General features: G+C 34.5%; 1 protein-coding gene across 3 annotated transcripts; it reads left to right on the top strand.

Moving 5' to 3' along the window:
• The first annotated feature begins 2,587 nt into the window (after positions 1–2,587).
• LOC111398850 (protein EMBRYO SAC DEVELOPMENT ARREST 30-like) lies at positions 2,588–16,524 on the top strand. 3 transcript variants are annotated; one of them, XM_023025977.1, is made up of 11 exons: positions 2,588–2,964; positions 3,225–3,399; positions 3,545–3,629; positions 6,886–6,956; positions 7,033–7,121; positions 7,205–7,448; positions 9,771–9,883; positions 12,361–12,451; positions 13,295–13,423; positions 14,185–14,738; positions 15,676–16,524. In XM_023025977.1, exons 2-11 carry the CDS (start codon positions 3,235–3,237, stop codon positions 16,109–16,111), a joined length of 1,977 nt encoding a protein of 658 aa, XP_022881745.1. In that variant the 5' UTR covers positions 2,588–2,964; positions 3,225–3,234; the 3' UTR covers positions 16,112–16,524. The 3 variants fall into 3 exon arrangements, with proteins under 3 accessions (XP_022881745.1, XP_022881743.1, XP_022881744.1); XM_023025975.1 differs by having other exon boundaries at positions 3,190–3,399; XM_023025976.1 differs by having other exon boundaries at positions 2,904–2,964; positions 3,195–3,399.
• Positions 16,525–16,910: the final 386 nt, after the last annotated feature.

The following is a 16,910-nucleotide window of genomic DNA, read 5'->3' as shown; positions in this document are numbered from 1 at the left end:
ATGTGCCCTGGGGGACACAAACTAGACTCGCGTTTGGTTCTCGACATTATTGTGAGTGGTCGTGGTGACGGCAATAGGGTATAACCAAGCCTATCTTCATTGTAACTGTTTGTAACCAAATTTATGCTAATTGTAACTATGTGTGACTTGGTTACATAAGTTACAAATTAGACTGACATGATCATAGATCGTCACGCTAAAGAAAAATTTAATCACAGTTAGTCATAGATAACACGGGTCGGTGAAAGGTAATATGTATGATCGTGGATTTGAGCTGAAGGTGGTACTAATGGTGCGTTGAAGGTGATGGTGGTTGTAACTTTGGTACTGGTCTGCGGTTTGTATATATTTGTTTGTGGTGATCATATGTGACTAAGTATATGTTTAATGTGATTGGGTGTGACCAATTTTGTGTTAATTGTGATTAGTTGTAACTTGGTTATGTACCGTCACAATTAATATTGATCTCGTCACAGTTAGTCACACTGATGATAAATTTGATCATAATTAATCACAGATAACACAAGTCAATGATTTGAAAATTTTCTGAGGATGGCGTGAGTAGGGATGGTATAAAGTAAGGGGATTAGTGGGGTGGTTTTGGGATCATGTTAATGACTTAATTACATATAATCACAAATTAGTCAGTCGCCAACAGCCACAATGAAGACAAATTTGATCATAGTTAATTACATATAATACAAGTCTGGTCACAAATAACATAGTTAGTGACAAATCTGGGGAGCTGTCGTTAGGGTGGTGTGTAATCTCCAAAATAAAAACTTTATATTTTTTTATGGGGTGAGGTGGCGTGGGGTGGGGGGTGAGCGTGGTGTGGAGCGTGGTTTTAGGGTGGGGTATGAGCTTGAAAAAAGTTTTCAATTTTAAAAAGGTTTGTAGGTGGGTAGCGTACATGGGATAGGTTCGGTGGGTGAGGTGGGTTGGGAATACTATTAATTGGGTTGGGATAATTAATTTCAATTAATCATATGTTATTAATTTGAATTTTGAAATAAATTGATAAGTTTGTTAATTTTGAAATATAATTCTTACACATAAGAGTTGTGTATGGTTTCCTAATTTTAAATTAACAATTTTAATTGTTAATTTGCCCAATGCAAATAAACACGAACCTTTCTAAAATTGTATCACGACTAAACCCAGTGGATCATGAGATAGGATGAGAGCATGAGCGGACCCACATGGGTCATTTGACCCCACAAAATTTTGTATTTTTTTAAAAATCGTTTTATGATCTGCTTTAATACATGTCAAATGAAATCGAAATATTGCATTCTTAATATTATTTTGAAGTGCTCATAAACTAGTTTTTCGCTTCTTAATGGCGTGCGAAATGATCAATCGTAGAAAAAGTAATGATATATCAAAGTAAGCCGCTCCAAATTAGTATTTCGAAAAATTTGATAATATGCTAATTTTTAAAATTTGTCAATGATCATATATTATTTGAATCCACAAATCGTCTGCGTCATCTAGAAGCTTGTTTCAAAAATTATATCGTAGTCATATCGAATAGTCCAAACGGATATTGAAAATAGTTAAACATGTGTCAAACGTATGTACTAAAAAAAACGTTTAACTTGTTTTTCTTTTAAAAAAATTGAATATTTCATTAACGTTTATTCTTTTTGTGCTATAAATTTTTCAATATAATTTACATCATTTTATTAGAAAATTTTACATGGAAGATGACTTTAAAAATTCTAAAATCGTTACGATTAAATGTAATTTGAATTACTTTCAAATTATTTTTTCATTAAAATTAAATTTCATTTACTTCATAAATTAAATGTGAATTTTATTTCAATTCGTTTATTTTCTACATCCAATTTGATTTATTCACCATTAACTCGACATTTAAAAATGACATGGTAAACAAAATTATACATGTAACAAAATTCATTTGACATCATTGATAATGATATAATTATAAGACATTTTCAAGGGATCAAAATGCTTATTAACTTATTTTTATTAATATTATATTATTTTAAAAAATTAAACATTAATTTTTGACTCCACAATCTAAAAAGGTTGGGGCCGCCCCTGGATGAGAGGACTTAGGTGGTATAGGACCGTGGAAGGAGAAGATTGGGTGGACTTTTTACTCTCATTTCTTTCTCTATAAAATTACTAGTATTATTATTTATTTTACCTTCGCAAATTGTACCATATGCTTTGAACAAGCAATCTCTTACCATCCATCGAGATCACTTGTGTCACGATAATGAATGGTTGAGAATAAATTTGCTCGCTTTTGAAAGTTAGATACCAACTTACAGACGCTGTTAACCTCTCGTTAGCCCCTATTTTTGGGAAATTAAAAACTAAAAAGGGTAGAATAATATTTTTTTGAAAAACGAGTGATTAAAAAAGAAGAATTTTTTTTTCGAGTTATGTGTAATATTAAACTATGAAAGATTGTGTGATTGCAAATACAAGAGGAAAAAATGAAATGTAAAGGATTCAAAGGGGGCTAAATCTTCTTGAACATAAAACTTTTGCCAATGGGAATATAAACAGACCAATTTTCGATAATTCGAATCCTTAATTTGAGATAAATGAAAATTAAGATACCAAAATGAAAATTTAGACGGGAAAAATCGGAACATGACCGACTGAAGTTTCATTCTCTTTCAAATCTGCCATTTCGGATTTCTTCCCCTTACGGCTTTCGTTCCTCTGTTCAATTCAGTTTCTCCATGTTCCCCGCTCTCACTCTTCAACAGCTCCTTCGTGTATAGATTTATCTTATTATTTTTTAATAGTAATTTATTTGTTTACTCAAAGCCAGATTTTGACCTCGATCCAATAAAAACACAAAAGGGTTTTGTGATTTAACAGAAGCCCAGTTTCGCGTTTATTATTTAGATGTAACAGTAATTTTCATCAATTTTGTGGCCTAACTTATGATGCCACTGACCCCTTGTTTCGAATTCACTGGTAATAATATCTTCTCTTTATTACTCAATTTGCATTGCGGTGTTCAATCGTCTGCGTGCTTCTTTATTAGTTGTAATTATTCTGGTTGACATTTATTGTATATCATTGCTTAGAATTAATTACAGTGATTGAAGGGATATATTGGCATCTTTCTTCTGTTGCATTTTTGTATTTCTTTTTTAGGATTTGAGTTTATGTGCTGATACTAATTGGATCATATTTTAGGTCAGCAAGTGATAAGTTGCATTTTTCTGGAACAGAGATATTAGAATGAAATCGAAAATAAAATGGGCAGCCCTTGGAGGACTAGTGTTGTCATTTATGTCTCTGTTGGTGCATTTATTTCTTGCCAAGTCAAGCGCTGATCTAGTACAGTACAGTGCAATCAAGGCTTTCAGTGAAGACTTGCAACATGCAAACAGTGCTGGCGTAAAGGTATAAGAAAAGCGCTAAACAGAATTATGCATGTTAGCTTCCCATCTCAAAATTTACTTACATAACTATATGCATAGATTGTGCAGTGTGTGAGGTTTGATTTAGCTTGTCAGTGCATGAATAATATGTTTGAATATTGCTGAAGGGTGCTGGATCTAGGAAGCTGTGGGGCAAGGTGAAGGCTCTAGAACCTCTGCAGCCATATGCGAAACCAAGAAGCTCATTTCCTGGTAATGTGTGCAAGTCTCTATTCATCTGTCTTGAAATTACTGCCCCGTCTACTAACAAATTGAATATCATTGATTACTATTAGCCACGGAAAATTGTATCTTTAGTTAGTTAAATCATGTTATTGTCTATATAATTCACACGATCCATATATATGTGTACATTATGCATTCTTGCCGTGTTATTTGTTTTTCATATTTACACATATATCTCACATGATGATTTTATAACACCTGCATTGTGCGTATAGAAATTCTAGAGATTGCGATGCTTGGTGGAAATGAAATTCAATGCAGAAGTTGCTAGAGAATTCATAAGATAATTTAAGAGAGAGAGAAAAAATGTAACTAGTTAGAGGTAATCCTTACATTATTTTTGTGCTATTGGATAAGAAAAGATGTTTAGAGAAAGCTATTCAAATTCGTTTCTTATATTCACCTCGTGTTTTGATTATCGAAAACTTTGGTGTTCACTATGATTATCATTACCTTCTTGTGGTTTTCATATTTTTGAATCCTTTCCAGGGTTTTTAGTGCTATCGAGCTGTCTTTCTGAGAAGTAAAGGGTAGTGTTGATGTTGATTTATATTTTGAAATTGACATGCATTTTTTATTTTTCAAATAATCTGCTATCAAGTTCAATACTATAATGTATATGAATTTGATATCAAATCTGTAATTTTCCAGTGTGCTAAGTTTATGCAAAAGCATAGGAGAATGTTAATAATCTTTGGGCAATTGAAGCAAGAAAAAAAATACAGCATGAAGGTGTTTAAGTTTTATGCTTTTGTTCTGGATGTTGTGGACATAAATCAAATACAAGGCCAAATGGGGAATGGAAAGAGCCTAGGCTAATTTGACGTAGGCAGGGTTGGATCTCTGAGTAGGTCTTGGGAATGTTGGATGTGAGCAGAATCTGATATGGTTGTAGCACAAGGAGGAAGTGATTGAGAAGCAAACAACGATAAGGATCTGGGATTGTTTTAAACTCCGACAAACATTTGTTTTGAATCTGTATGAATGAAGTGCACCAGAGTTGTGAAGCTATCAACTGAAATCTTTCATCTGTATTTTTTAATGAACAATTGAAACTTGCTTCTTCACTGTTTGATTGTCAATGCTGCATTGCAATAGTATTAACACCTTAGATATTTTTTATGTTTTTACACTTCAATACTACTAAGAACTCAGCCTATCTTTTCCATAGCTAGTCCTACATTTGGGTGAAGGAGGAATCCGTGATAGTTTTACATCCATGTAGAACTTTGTCAAGTCGTAGGACATGAATCTAATACAAATGCACTTCTATAGCTAGCATTGTTGTTTTCTAGAAGAATTCTAAAGTAATTAGTTACATTAACACTTTGATGTTAATTATATGTTGTGAAATAGAAGGAACTAACTCTTATTAATCTGTAACAGATTCAATACTTGCAGAATGATTTTTTTGAAGTGTAAAATCTCAAATACATTGTCCTGTAACATAGTGAAAGACAAAGAAAATAGCCAAATACGAACAAATGTGACTGGTTTTCCTTATGAGTAACTTATAATTTTCGGTTGAAGTCAAATTTTAATCTTAGGGGGCATTTGTTTTCCATTTTTGCAAAAATGAGAATGAAAAATATAGTCATTATGACCCACACAAGAGATTGAAATTCAAATTTGGTGGTTTGATGTGATGGATAACGGGCATTTTTCATTTTAATGGGAAAATAATGGGAAACAAACGGGGGTTTAACCTTGTATTCATAACTACTATCCACTTATTATCCACACATTTCGTAGGGCCCATTACTCCTCATTATAATCTTCTTGTCAGTTACTTATAATGAATATCAAATGCATGCAATGTACTAATTCAATGTGAACATACCCAGGGTTAATTTGAATTTAAATCGATGAAGAACCTTCATGCGTAGCTCTTCCATTTCTACCTCACACGATCTTTATATTGAACTTACTTCTTTGTTCTTTCACTTGCCAGGCCATGGTATTTCAAATTAGTTTACTCATTCCTTCTGTATGTGTATGTATAGCACTGCAGGCGACCTTAGATAATCTAGTCTCTATAGTTGCACTAAAGTCTTATCTGATGACACGATGTACATAAATTCTTTGACACTTGAAACTCTTTATTCTTGCATGTCTCTGTTCTCTCACTTGCTAGGCCATCAATTGGTTTACTTGTTCCTTCTTTGTGTATGTATAGCAATGCAGGCGACTTTAGATTATCTAGTCTCTATAGTCACACTATAGGAGGTCCTATCTACGAACAAATGTGACTGGTTTTCCTTATGAGTAACTTATAATTTTCGGTTGAAGTCAAATTTTAATCTTAGGGGGCATTTGTTTCCCATTTTTGCAAAAATGAGAATGAAAAATATAGTCATTATAACCCACACAAGAGATTGAAATTCAAATTTGGTGGCTTGATGTGATGGATAACGGGCATTTTTTCATTTTAATGGGAAACAAACGGGGGCTTAACCTTGTATTCATAACTACTATCCACACATTTCGTAGGACCCATTACTCCTCATTATAATCTCCTTGTAAGTTACTTATAATGAATATCAAATTCATGCAATGTACTAATTCAATGTGAACATACCCAGGGTTAATTTGAATTTAAATCGATGAAGAACCTTCATGCGTAGCTCTTCCATTTCTACCTCACACGATCTTTATATTGAACATACTTCTTTGTTCTTTCACTTGCCAGGCCATGGTATTTCAAATTAGTTTACTCGTTCCTTCTGTGTGTGTATGTGTAGCACTGCAGGCGACCTTAGATAATCTAGTCTCTATAGTTGCACTATAGGAAGTCTTATCTGATGACACGATGTACATAAATTCTTTGACACTTGAAACTCTTTATTCTTGCATGTCTCTATTCTCTCACTTGCTAGGCCATCAATTGGTTTACTTGTTCCTTCTTTGTGTATGTATAGCAATGCAGGCGACTTTAGATTATCTAGCCTCTATAGTCACACTATAGGAGGTCTTATCCGATGACGTGATGTACTTAAATTCTTTGACACTTGAAACTCTCTATTCTTGCATGTGCCTTGTACATCTTAATTTATAATTTATGGATAAGCGTTGGTTAGACTTAGATGAAATATTGGTACTCTAAAGTTTGCAGTCTTATTGATAGATAGGTCCTTTTTTCTGAACACCTCTTTATGATTAGCCTTTCTCTAGACTTCAACTACACTTCTTCATTGTTTGAATTTGACTCATGTTTTTGTTTCAGTTCCAAATGAGGAGAACAATGGTTTCATATATGCAAAAGTTTTTGGTGGCTTTGAAAAGATTAGAACCTCGGTAAACTGTGCTTCTTTCTAAAAATGTCTTTCCATTTTCTTCAATTTGATGTCCTAACTGGTTGCCAATTGAACAGATCTGTGATCTGGTCACTGTATCGCGGCTTTTGAATGCTACCCTTGTTATCCCGGACATTCAAGAAAGCACTCGATCAAAAGGCATAAGGTTTTTGTTTTTTTAAGAATTGACTAAGATCAGTTAGATCATGTGTGCATGTCTGAATACTAATTGTATTAAATACATTGCAGTACCAAGTTCAAAAGTTTTTCATATCTCTATAATGAAGAGCAATTCATATCAGCTCTAGCAAGTGATGTCATCATTGTAAAAAGCTTACCTTCCAACCTGAAGGAGGCCAGGAAACGGAAACAATATCCCATTTTCAAGCCTAAAAGTTCTGCTTCTCCAAGTTTTTATGTTCAGGAAGTCTTACCAAAATTAAAGAAAGCAAACGTCATTGGCTTAGTACTTTCTGATGGAGGCTGCTTACAGGTAGGCATTGTATCTTCTTTATTGTCAATTTTTTATTTTTTTTCAACTGTGATTAGTTTAAACAAAAGTGTAGTAATTTGGAGTTTGAAGAGACTGTAGAGTTACTAGATGCTTGGTAGCATGAGGATTAGATACCAGTCCTTAAAAGCCACCAAAGCAGGAGAAGAAACAAGCAAAGAGAAAAACTGATTTAATGTGGATCTTTGTAGTGAGCCTATGTTTTTGAAAAGTGAAAACTGGATCAATTCTTTTTAGGTAAGGAATTAGCAAGAAAATCCAGAAATAACTATTATTCGGTCCTGTACTGAATCCAAATGAATTTTAAAAAAAAAAAAAAAAAAAAACTAAGGTGGAGTTCTAATGAGGAACAGAAGCTTCCGGCACAGTGTTTTTACGGGAGGATGTGGCTTCTTTTAGTATAAATTTCGATCTTTATTTTTTGTTATCTTGAAAAAGTGAAATCAGGTTTCAGTTGGAAATAACATCCTCTTAATCTGCACAGAATGTTTTAAAACATGATTCAAACAAATTTGGACCACTTTTGGCTTCTTCTTTTTTTTGTCTCACTTCCTCAACAGGATAGGGGCTACATTGACTGATATTGTTTGAAACTTCTGCTTTTGGAAATCATTTTAATTTGAGGTTGCCCAAGGCATTTTTCACTTTTTTCATATGTTTGTTTTCGAAAAAGTTGTAAAGATGGATAATGTTAAAAAAAAGGGGGAAAAGCGGGAAACTTACATTTCTTGTATGATTACATTTCTTTGGTATCCTATGTAAGGGTATGCTAAATCCTCGTATGATTATTAAAGAGACACAAAATAAAATGTTGTCCCTGTCACGAGTGATGGGTAAGAAGACCCCTTAAAATCACAAAGAAAAGAAAATATTTCCAACTCTGATGCAGAGGAAAAGGCAGCGAGGAATCAGCCTGTTCAAATAAGCTTTTTGAAATGAAAATAAGCGACAGCCAATGAGATTGACACAGATTAAATATAAATGGGGTTTCTGCTCAGATCCAGTACCTATCTCCCTCTCTCTTACACACACTGGTTTTGTGTGTGATCTGAGTTTGCAAACTCTCTGTGTGTCTGTGTAGCTATATGGTATTTGCACGTGTTCTGCTATCAATCCATGTACATGTATGTCTTGAGCGGAAGCAGCAAGCAAGACATTGTGGAAAAAAAGGTTACAGAATGCATAGGTCATATCTACAAATGGGAGTTCACATATTAATATTCATCATGTACCTGGATCATTTAATTGTATGTTAAGCACGAGGCATGTGTATATATTGTCGCATGAGCTGAACATACTGCAATTTTTACTTATCCCTTATCTTTCTCTCTTCTCATTCTTGTTTTTGCTGCTGCTTCTACTGCTACTGCTGCTGTTCATATTTATACTTTCATATGGACTGCAACCTAGTCATGTCTTCGGCATAGGGCTAATCCACTAATTTCACTCACAACCACACCCTCTAGAGAAAGAGAGGCAGACAGACTAGGAGAGGAACTGGGAAATGGGTCTGGGCGAATTGAAAGAGAGGGTTAATTTGGTGCCCAATTCCCTGCTCCTCTTCCCCAAATTTAGGTTAGATGTGTTTTCATTTTTGGTTAGAGATTTTTGGTACTTCTGTAGCCATTTCGAAGTTAGAAAAGATTAAGCTGACTGCACGTGCTGTTGGCATAATGGTTACATGTGGCATTGAGTAATTTAGTTTTTCCTTATCTATTAATTCAATGAATTTAGCACTCCCTTTATATTACCAAAACGATGTCCTTCCCCGAACTTTGAAAGAATAAAAATTTGGTTTCAATGTGTTTGGTCAACACCAATATGACCAAAATGAACATAATAAGAGCAATGAATAATTAGTTTTGTCTTATGGACGCTTCTTTCATTGTCGTATCACGTATGGACTATGAAGGATTTGGATTTTATGCCTGTACTTATGGAGAAGATTTTATAGTTTGTTTTCCAAGTTAATTATAAGCACGTGTATTATTCATTTCTTTTGCGAAGACAGGACTACTAAAGTAAAGGAGATATGACCTTGAGCTCCTATATGAAAACTTAAATTTGTGATTATGTAGCCAGACAACAAGATGCTTTGTCAAGATTGCTTTCTCTGAGTGTATATCATTTACGGATTAGTTTTCCAACCACGTCTCTTTGAATATGCTTCTTTTGCTCCTTATGGGAACAGCACCAAGCTGGGGATTCCTATATTTTTTTTTTCCCTGCAATTGATGCTTGCATTGATTATTTATTTGGTACCAGGGTGATATGAGCTTTTCACTCTGTTCTTTTTTCTCCTAGTCTGTCCTCCCCTCTAGCTTGGTTGAGTATCAGAGGCTCAGATGTCGGGTTGCATTTCATGCACTTCGTTTCCGCCCGGAGATTGTTGCGCTTGGGCATCTGATGGTGGAAAGGTGAGAACTTTTTTCCTTACTTTATTTGTTTTTGTGGTGTGTAATTGTCGTTCTCTGGTGTGTGATGAGTTATGCACAGGGTATTAACTATAGAAACTCTGGTGGTGGATTTATTTTTTTCATGGATCTTGAGATAATGTCATGTTTGGTAATATTGAAAACTGAAACACTGAATTCTTAGACTTTACGTTGTTGAACTGAGTAAAATTTAATTTTTTGCTAATTCTGCTAAGTGACAGCCGAATGATGCCATTTTAACAACTTTAACCTGCTATTCAATGATGAAGATAAATTTTAATTTTGAATAAAAGTATTAATTTAACTTCTATATATTTGCTTTCTAATTTATTTCAAGAACTATGGCAATGAGTCCATGACCTCCACTTCTTTTTCTGAATGCCATGTTGGCAATTAATATTCCAATTATCAGACCCACCATTGAAGTTACACATCCATGAAACTTGATTATATATTGACCCATAGCTCACCATTATTGTTGTCCAAATGTTCCTACATTAGCCATCATGGTTCTGCAAATTTAAAGGCTAAAGTGGGGCTTCAGATGTATACTTTTCCCATGAAACATTTCCATATCTAATTGACAGTGTCTTTCTAAATTTCTTTTGAGACGAGATGGAGAAGACAAGACCCCAGTGTATATTAGTCAAACTGGAAAGATTTTGAAATATTCTTCATTGGGCTTATTTGGTTTTCAGAATAAGTGGATTTTTTTGTTACATGAAAATTTGGGCTATGTTTGAAGAGGAACTTAATTCAGTAATTTATCTCATTAGTATATGCTAGTACACTTAATATATAAGCGTATCTTATTGTGGGTTGCTAATGGAGGAAAAACACCTCATTTGAGAGCTTTATTGGACTTCAGATTTCATCACCGAATATGATAATTGCATGAAAAGTTCTCTTGCCTCTCTTTCTTTTCTTTTTGTTTTAATAAGATGTATATTATTATGATGCAATAATGCACTTGACCAAATTACTAAGTAGACCATAATTGACATTATGGTTTATATTATTTTAGCTGATTCAATCACTTTAGGAATCTCACACCATTGTTTATCAGTGCAACAAAAATGGATCAATTGTTGAGTCACTGCCAGCGAAGATCAAAATAATTGATTCTTTTGATCATCAGAATCAGTTATTTAAATAGTCATAATCACATAATCTAAACACAATGCATCCTTGTTGTGTCTTATACTAAATTAAGGCCTTTTTTTTCTTGGATTTTTTTTATCACCTTCATGGTACTCATCAATTTTGATCTCTGGAGTTTGTATGAGCTGAATTTAATGCAAAAATCATTCGATGCATTACCAATCACAAAGGTATTAAGGTCTCTATCGAAAACATATGCATCTAAGCGAGCACATCCTAGTTTCATAGCTTTGTTTGTGAGAGAGAATTATCTTCTGCAACTAATTTGATCATGCTAAGAAAGGCGACTTACCTGCTCACAAATCTTGATGGTTAGAGGAATCTTTTAATAATTCATATTTTGATTATTGGGATGATAAAGGACAAGATTTCCATAAAACCAATGTAGCGAAAATGAAAATTCTTGATGGATGTGTGGTCATACTAGAATATATCAAGTAAGAAATAATAATGCTATTGAGCATCAGTATAGGTGGCTATACTTGATATGTTCATTTAGTTGCCATCTAGATTGATGTTTAGTATCGGTGGTGCTAAATAGTATCACTCAATAAGAAATGAGAATATAAGATAAAAAAGTGGCTATGATGCAATTGCCTTTAATTTAAGGAAAGGGCGATTTAGGTGGTACACCATATTTTGCGTTGACCTAAAGGCACTCCTAATTATAAAGACGACACGACTTCAGTTAGCAAGTCAGAAGTGGGAGCAGTAACAAAGCTAAGATTGCCCATTATTGTTGTTAAGGATCTGTTAGTAGATCTAGCAATGATTCGAAGAAGTGTATTCCTATATATATCTTTTGAATGCCTTAAGATTATTAATTGGATCAATGGCAAAAAGAACTTTTGTAGGCGGCCCTTAATTTATAGGGAATAAGGCTTATATGTCTTTTGTTGTATTAATTATATAAACTTTACAAACAATCTAGTTTCCATTAACCTTTTCCCCTGTTCTAATTTCAAATGCATTTGCTGACCATATCTTACAAAAGTTCATTGAGGGAGCTCTGGTGCTGGAAATTTTTAATAGCGTAAAATGAAAGAAACTCAATATTATTTCTTAAATCCTTGGAGGAACTCTCTTTTTGCTTAACCGATATCCTGACACTGAAAAGAAATAAGCTCTATACGTAAAATATGCTATAAAAATTATGAGTCTGCAGAATTTTTTCCTGCTCATTGAACGTTCGTGAAAAAAATGCATTACTCGTTCTTTATTGATTCTATTCGCTTTTAAGAGTGGCTCTTTGGTAAGATCAGCTATGAAGAAAACCTTCTTTCCCCCTCATTGCTCAGGTTAAGAGGTTCCGGTCAACCTTATCTTGCTTATCATCCAGGGCTGAAGAGGGATACCCTTGCATATCATGGATGTGCTGAACTTTTTCAGGTTTCTGATGCATCTCATTCTGATTTTTGTTATTATGCCCATGTTCTTTGATGTGTGAATGAAATGTTGGGGCAAATAAAGGCCATCGTATCAGAAATATTGATTGTGACATGATGTTGGAATGGCACAAGCAGAAGATAATGCTGTGAATAATTTAATGTTTAATTGGGTTGTATCTTGCATTATGCTTATCTCCTTTTTGTGCGATTTACTAAAATCAGCATGCTTCTATTGTCCATGTACAAGTTGGTCAGAAGTTAATCTCGTTACCATTTTGTATTATTTTATGACTTTTATAAGGGTATTTAATTCTAAAATTCTCTCATCTTCTGTAACTTAATTTATTTAATGTATTTCTTGACGTGTGACATGTCAATTTATGTCATACGTAGTTGATAAAGAATGAGGTAGAGTAAAATTCCATGGTTGCTTGGTTTCAAATGAGAAACCTTGCCCTTTGTAGCATATAATGGGAGTAGTGAAGAGAGAAATCACTGAGAGCAATTAGATTTGCATATAACGAGCTTTCTAGCTGAAGTTACAGCTCGCCCTTTTTCCTATTTTTTGTCAGAAGGCTGAGATTACTGGTCTAGCAAATACATTCTAGAGTCTGTTTGGTTTGGATTAAAATCTGATTTTAATATAAGTTAAAGTCAAACAATCAATATAAACCACATCTTTCATGGATCCCACAATTTTTCAACTACACATTTCAAAAACTTATATCAAAATCTACTAAAAAATCTAATTTTAGTCCCCACCAAAACACCCTCCTAGTCTGATATCAAATTGCATATTGTTTACCGAGACTTGTAACACTCTCCCCTACTTGTATTTTTGTAGGATGTGCACACAGAACTTATACAATATCGGCGAGCACGGCTAATTAAACAAGGAATCATCAATGAAGAACTCCATGTGGATTCGCGCACTCGAAAAGGAAATGGTTCGTGTCCACTTATGCCGGAAGAGGTATTGTGAGACAATGTTTTTCATTCAAATATAAGTCTACAAATGGTCGCCCATGCTGGTTTAATTTCTTCCGCCTTTTTTTTGGTTCATATATATGTATGTATGTATGTATTGCAAGTATTTTCAGTATCAGGTGCTGGCCCTTTCTTGTTTTGGGGTTAAATTGGTGATGTTTAAAACTGCTTAAAAGTTGTTATTTCCATAAAAGATTCGATGAATGTTCCAAAATACCTATCAAAAAAATAAAAGATTCGATGAATGGTCTACATCCATGTTCACCATGTTTTATAAACATGCTAGATGATTTGCTTATGGAAAATGATTCGATTGAATTGATGTTTTCAGTCAACTCATTACCTTGTTTATGTAAATTAAAAAACTATTTTTCAAAATTGAATTCAAACAGAACATAAATGGATCCAAGGTGTAAGTTCTCTTTTATAATGAAGAAAATTAAACTTTTGTCTTGCTAATATATCCTTCTCCAGGCTGCATAAAGTCCTATGCATTGCTTATAAAATTTCCCCTTATAAATGACATTGCCCAGTCAACTATCATAATTCTTGTTTCTACTCTTTTGCTGAAAATAATAGGAAATTATAGCTAGATGTAAAGAAACTGAGGCAAATGGTAGATGGTTTCAAATGTTGTTGTTTCTATTTACAACAGTAGTGCTTGCTCAATATTTTAACCAAAGGTCAGATGCTATCTAATTTCACTTGTTTGCTGTAAGCTTATCGTTTATTGGTTGAACTCTGTAGGTTGGACTTCTGCTTCGAGCTATGGGTTACCCTCCTAGAACAAGAATATACTTGGCAGGTTCTGAAACCTTTGGGGGTCAAAGAGTTCTGATTCCTTTACGTGCCATGTACACCAACTTAGTGGATCGTACTTCTTTGTGCAGTAAACAAGAGCTGGTCAATGTGATTGGCCCAGAAACTCCACTTCCTCTGGATTCTTTCCAATTTACAGCTGTCAAAACCCCAAAGCAACTAAAAGAAGAGTGGGACAAGGCTGGCCCTCGCCCCAGGCCTCTGCCTCCACCTCCTGGCCGACCTATTTATCAACATGAGAAAGAAGGTTGGTATGGATGGATTACCGAAAAGGATTCAGAGCCGGATCCTTCACCAATTGATTTAAGGGAGCAAGCACATCGTTTGCTCTGGGATGCTCTTGACTATATTGTCTCTGTTGAAGCTGATGCTTTCTTTCCTGGTTTTGATAATGATGGTAGTGGATGGCCAGATTTTTCAAGCTTGGTCATGGGGAATCGGCTATATGAGATGGCATCTGCTAGAACATATCGACCAAACAGGTAAAAGGTTATATTCTAAAAAGTTCTCCTTTTTCCTCTCTTTGTGCGTATTGTATTCATTCTTAGTTGCCTTGGTTGTCATCCAAGTATTTCTTGTTCTTTTTCTATTTATAAAATAACCTGATTGTTTGATTTACTACAGAAAGTTTGATGTTTTGACAAGGAATAAAGTTGTTTCTTTGAATTTGAAATAATTTATGTTTTATGGTTTATATTTTTTATTGTCAGCCAAGATGCCGGGTTCTTATCCATATGCTTTAGTGATGCACTAGGAATGAAGTTTCATAGAATGAAATGTGTTCCTCCTTTTTTTTTTTTTTTTCAGTGTGTTATATTTTGACTGTTGATGATTAGTGGAGTCCCAATAAAGGAGTATTTAATTCAAAGAATAATTTCCTATAGTCATTAGTGGTTGTCAATAAGAAAAAAGGTTGAAAGGGAATGAAATTAGGGTGCTCGAATGAAACAGAGAATTATTAATGAAATTTACATGATTGGAAGATACCCACCAAATCAAAAGGTGCTCTAAATAATGGTGTTATTGGACCAATTATACTTTTGTGGTACTGAGAGTGGGCTATTAAAGCACAAATGCCCATAAGATGAATGCATGAGATGCAAACATGTTAAGATAGGTGTTTGGTAACATGGAGGCAATGGAGGAAAAACTTGTAATAACTTGCATGAATCATGGATTATTATATAGCTTAAGGTACAAAACAAATAATAATAGTTTGACATGTTTGAAAGATTTGAATGTACAGCAGCTTTTAGTAGATGTAGAGCTGGATCAAATGGAGGTATGCAAAGATTCGTGTAGTCAACCTTAAATTTGTTGGGAATGAGGCATAACTTCACGTGATTGTTTTTCCATAAATGACTTTAAATCTTTCATCTTCCCGTCTTCTAATGTTTTGGGGTGTTTTCATCTAAGCAGGAGATATCTTGCTGATCTCTTAAATAGTACCACCGATCATCTGTACCATCCCTTGCGCAACTGGACTCTCTCTGTACGGGAGCACCTCAACCGAAGCACAACAGAAGATGGCATTATGCAGGAATTTCAACTATCAAGATCAAAGTCTTTCCTTTCCCACCCGATCCCGGAATGCTCGTGTATGACTGTCAAGACTGCTGAGAATCTACATCCCGGCAAGAGCAGTAATCTCCACGTTCTCTTTGGAGGACGGAGTGAGTGCCCTAAATGGATGGTACAAGCAACAAAAACAGTTGGAACACAAGAGAGCACTGATGATGAGACTGAAACACAAGAAGATGAAATCGATCTGGGACAGGACGAATCAGATGGTAGTGGAGAAGGTGACACAATCCCATCCATGGAGCAGGATGAGGAAATGGATCCCGATGATTAAAATAGTAGCACATATATCATCCTATGTTTTGAAGTTTACGGTCTTGTTGCTGCCATCAAGTTGAAGCATAAGCATGACAGATGAGTAAATTTCGTTTGAGGTTAATTTGTTGAGGCAGCTGTAGGAAGCTTCCATACCGCTGCATTGCGAATTATATAGCATCCGAGTTACTGGGAACGGGTTCCTCGTAGATAGTCTAAAGTATATATGTGTAACCCACCTTCCCTCGGCATTTAGTGGTAGGGATTACAGTTTATCCCTCTTAAAATCCCTCATTCCCCGCCACCCTCTTTATCAACATATAGAAGAATGGAAAGGGGTCTTGTTTTGCCCCCCATTTTGAAAGCTATTTTGAAACGACTACACTTCAAATGTTCATTTGCTTGTTATATTTATTCTTTGATTTTATTTGACTCCTCTCTCTCTCTCTCTCTCTCCTGTCCTCGGCATATTGAGCCCTTGCTGGGTTTGGATGAAAAGTAGATTTTGTCGGTTTTTATAAAAGTTGGTAAAATATGTGGTTGAGTTTTGAGGAAAAAATAGTTATAAGAAATGAGAATCAAATAGGGTTTCTGAATTGAAATGCAAGAGTTAAATTTCTGTTCATTGTATTGTACAATGTTATCTCATACGGCGTATCAACGAGGCCTTTACTGGTTTTGCCTATTTAATTTTCGATGCATACCAAATTGAACGATAAATACTGGCAAGGGAAAAATTCATAATTAAGGTGTATTATTTACACCAATTCAAAAATCAGGTAAATAGTTTGAAAATTCAAAATTCAGGTATATATTTA

Source organism: Olea europaea, chromosome 8 (genome assembly GCF_002742605.1).
Source record: "Olea europaea var. sylvestris chromosome 8, O_europaea_v1, whole genome shotgun sequence".
NCBI classification, from domain to species: domain Eukaryota; kingdom Viridiplantae; phylum Streptophyta; class Magnoliopsida; order Lamiales; family Oleaceae; genus Olea; species Olea europaea.
This window is presented reverse-complemented; position numbering and strand designations above follow the sequence as displayed.

Coding starts and splice junctions, on each gene's coding strand:
- LOC111398850 (XM_023025977.1), top strand. CDS start 3,235: ATGAAATCGAAAATAAAATGGGCAGCCCTTGGAGGACTAGTGTTGTCA. Junction 12,452..13,294: donor GATGTGCTGAACTTTTTCAG/GTTTCTGATGCA, acceptor GTATTTTTGTAG/GATGTGCACACAGAACTTAT. Junction 13,424..14,184: donor GTCCACTTATGCCGGAAGAG/GTATTGTGAGAC, acceptor TGAACTCTGTAG/GTTGGACTTCTGCTTCGAGC.